At 36.4% G+C, this 3664-nt stretch overlaps 1 protein-coding gene across 1 annotated transcript in view; it reads right to left on the bottom strand.

Annotated features, from left to right (window-relative positions):
• The window catches only part of CLASP2 (cytoplasmic linker associated protein 2), a gene marked incomplete at its 5' end in the record, with an annotated part of 58680 nt that extends 55727 nt beyond the window's left edge, over nt 1-2953 (bottom strand). The window contains 3 exons of the mRNA XM_029086674.1: nt 815-982; nt 1579-1656; nt 2894-2953. Coding sequence (XP_028942507.1) covers nt 815-982; nt 1579-1656; nt 2894-2953 — 306 coding nt within the window. The remainder of the gene's footprint in view (nt 1-814; nt 983-1578; nt 1657-2893) is intronic.
• Nucleotides 2954-3664: the final 711 nt, after the last annotated feature.

Consider the following 3664-nt stretch of genomic DNA (forward strand, 5'->3'; position numbering starts at 1 on the left):
AAAAAAAAAAAAAAGAGAAAAAAAATTAATTTCCAATATGCTAGAAGCAGTCTTTGCTTTCAAGCCAGAAGACAAGTTCTCTGGCTTTGGAAATGAAGCATCTGATTTGAAATCTCAACAGGTTTAAGTACGCTGAGAAGCTTTCTACAATTTAAAGGAAAAATATCACCACATACTACTACTACTATTTTACATTTCTATTAAAAAGTCAATAGATGTCTTTTGCTATTGGTACCTAAGCAAACTTTAATCTATTCATCTCAAGATTATTTATACATTTTAACACACCACTGACTGCAGCACAGACCCACCCTCTAGTAATTAGCATTGCTGCAAAATACTGTTAATACATATTCAATACTGTGAAGACAGGGGAAAAAAACCCAACACAAACTCTCTCCAATCTGAATGAATCTCACTGTCAATGTCTCCTTCTCATACTTCCCAGTGAAAAGGGATAAAAAAAAATGAGTAATACCATTATTTCTTTTCTAGACTTATTCATTGCACCAGAATGCTGAACATCAAGATGTGAACCTTGAAGGTATTTTGGTGCAACAGCAGCTGCTAAGGAATAAATATATGAATACGAACAGCCTGCTAAAATCCAGTGAATGACTGCCCTTATCTTTCACCTTGCTGAGGTAAGATCACATAGCAAAATGTAAGAAAATATTTTTTACTAAAAAATAAAATTCAAAGTGACAAAATATCATTGCAGCTCTTTTTGTACAGCACAGAAGTCCGGCTCATTTGCTTTTGAGAAATAGTTTTTATGAGTTTATAGGCTCAGAAACAGTTGAGTGACCCTTACTTTAGGCTCTCCTGTGAGCTGGAGGATGACCGGTCTGACTGAGGAAGAGATGCTATACTGCCAGAATTCTTCAAGTAGGTCTGGAGGCTTCTTTGATAGGGTGGCTCCAAAGAATTGTACAGAGTCTCAGCTTCACCAGGAAAGTGATTTCTAAGACCCAGATAAGCCCTGCAAAATAAGAGAACAACCACATGTAACTGATCTATATTTTCTTCAAAGTGTGGAGTGAGGAAGTAAAGCTCACAGAATGAATGAAGTATGGGAAGGAAAGGAACTCAGGCTGAAAATATGGAATGTATATAATACTGCACATCAGATCATAAAAGAAACCAGCTACACTGACTCAGGCTTTCCAAAATAACTTAGTGTATCCTCAAATTCTCACATTCACTTACCGATTCTGTGGGGAAGCAAGAGAAATTCTTTTCTGGATGACTCACTAGTCAGAGTGCTGCAGTTGTTTAATGACTTAACAGCAGAGGTGAGGAAGAATGATTACGCAGCAATATCAACTTCTGTGATTCCCGTTTCAGTAGAATCCTCCCACATATGCTGCACGACAGTATTAACTGCCTCAACTTTCAGAATGTCTTTTGCAAAAGTAACTAGATATTAATACAGGACTTCGTGAACAGAAACATTAATTTTCAAACTAACTGATGTCCTCTTCTTCAGCCATAGTTAGTTGCTCACCTCCAATTAGAGCATTCTATCACTCATGTAAAACATACAATTTTTCAGAGCAAAATGTAGTCAAAACTCACTTTCTTGCCTCCACTCTTGCTTCTGCATCAGCATCATGAATGCCCTTCTTGATTGTTTCAACCAAGACAGCTGCGTGCCTAGAAAAAAAGACATTCTTCATGCTATTTTGCTACTCCAAATTCTATTTTAAATAGCAGTTTTACACTTTATTTAACATTTCTCTAAGTAAAAACCAGCTGACATAGTAGTTCTAAGGTATGAACTAAACAAATGTTTAAGCACACTGATAAAATAACTGTACTTTCTGTAAAGGTTTAAGCAAGCTTCCCCCTTCAATCTAAAAGAATTATAATCTACTTTTCAGACATACAACCACTTATCACGCTTAAAAAGTTATTTTAAAATATCTTTTTAAAGACGTCTACTTTCCTGAAATGGAAAAACTATTTCCCCTACTATATTAATAGTAAGAAAAATGAAAAAGTTAAGATTATTAAGTTTGCTTTCCTGGAAATTCACCTCTGAAAGCTTTTGGTGTATTTGTTCTACGCCTCAACACATGCTCAAAGAACAGCAAAGTGCTCATCAGAACAACCAAAAAATTGTGATGATAAACAGATTTTAATTCAAGACATATTTGGGGTTTTGGGATTTTTCTGAGGAGGAGGCGGGGATGTTGTTTTGTTTGTGGGGTTTTTTTGCTGACTTTTTTTGTTTGTTTCTTTTGGTTTGAGGTTGTGGGGTTTTGTTTTTGTTTGTTTTTAATACACACTCTGACACAAATTAAGTAATCTCCCCATTTCTCCCTCTCTCAGGAGCACCTTGAGTGGCTGAACGGTGACTATGGAGCGGGATGAACTCTTCAGAGCCTTCTCTGGAGACTCTGTAATCCCTCTGCTCTCACTCTGTGCTTACAGTACACATTCTGCAGAGCTGGTGCATGTACTATTTTCCCATCTACCCGGAGAAGCTACAGTGTGCTCAATCATTACCAGAAAAAGTCCTCCAGCCTACTTGCCCTCTTTTATGGTGAACACACAAATTTCTTCCTTTTCAGGAGAAAGGCCAGATGCTTACCTGTGCATCTTTGCTGCACAGGATACATAAGTGAAACTCTGGGAAAGCACAGCATGCATTGCTCACATACAATATAGGAGAAAAGGCAGAGGGTAAGGAGAGGAGGCAACACGAAGTCAAGGCTGGAGCATACATCTCTGCTTCTCCCTGGCACTTGAATGAGTCACATGTCCTGCTGTGCTAGAAATGTTGGCCAACACTGAATGACAGAATCCAGTTAAAGGATTCAATGAAAAGATGTCTGTCTTAAAATTCATTAGCAGTTTATTTTTGGTGAAAAAGTATACTGGTCCATACCTTTCCAATGAATGTGTTTGCCACTCTTGTAACAACAGGTCTAAAAATTCAAAGGAGCGCCTAAAAAGACAGAACAAAAAGTTATAATTAATATTAATTTCTCTAATATGCTTGTAGAATAAATAGTAACTTTAGTTTTTCCCCTTAAGGCAAACAAATACATAAAATAAAAGCACATTTATCTGTCAAATAAAGACATCAGCTGCCCTATTGCAAAGTTAGAATATTCTGTATAGAAAGCAAACATGCAAGCTAACTAATCCTAAACTTCAAAAAACCAGATGTGGTTCAATTAACCATATGTCACGTTATTACACGTTATGTTAGTTTTATTAGACCAAAAATAACAAACAAAAATCAATAAACTTTAAAAATTGTCCAAACTACAAAATCACAGTATTATTAAAAAAAATAAAATAAATACTTTAAAAATTCAGCTATTAAGTCACAACATAATGTTGCTATGGCAGTGTACTTCTGTCCCAAACACTATTCCCATCCTTTCATCTGTCATTACTACGTACATAGCACAAAGGAAAACACGAGGCCATTAGTACAAGGCTCCGCATATAGAAAGTGCTCCTAGAGATTTGCTGGCACCGTACAAACTAAGTTATGTAACCTCATTCATTATTAATTTACAATTCTTGACAACTTAGCAGCCAGCCATTAGCAAAAGGCAGGCTTTAAAATAGGTCTGAAGCTAGATGCTGGTGAAAAAAATAAAAGTGGCATGGACTAGGAATCACAGAATCACAGAATGTTGGGGAC

Source organism: Antrostomus carolinensis, unplaced genomic scaffold (genome assembly GCF_000700745.2).
Source record: "Antrostomus carolinensis isolate BGI_N321 unplaced genomic scaffold, ASM70074v2 scaffold51588, whole genome shotgun sequence".
NCBI classification, from domain to species: Eukaryota; Metazoa; Chordata; class Aves; order Caprimulgiformes; family Caprimulgidae; genus Antrostomus; species Antrostomus carolinensis.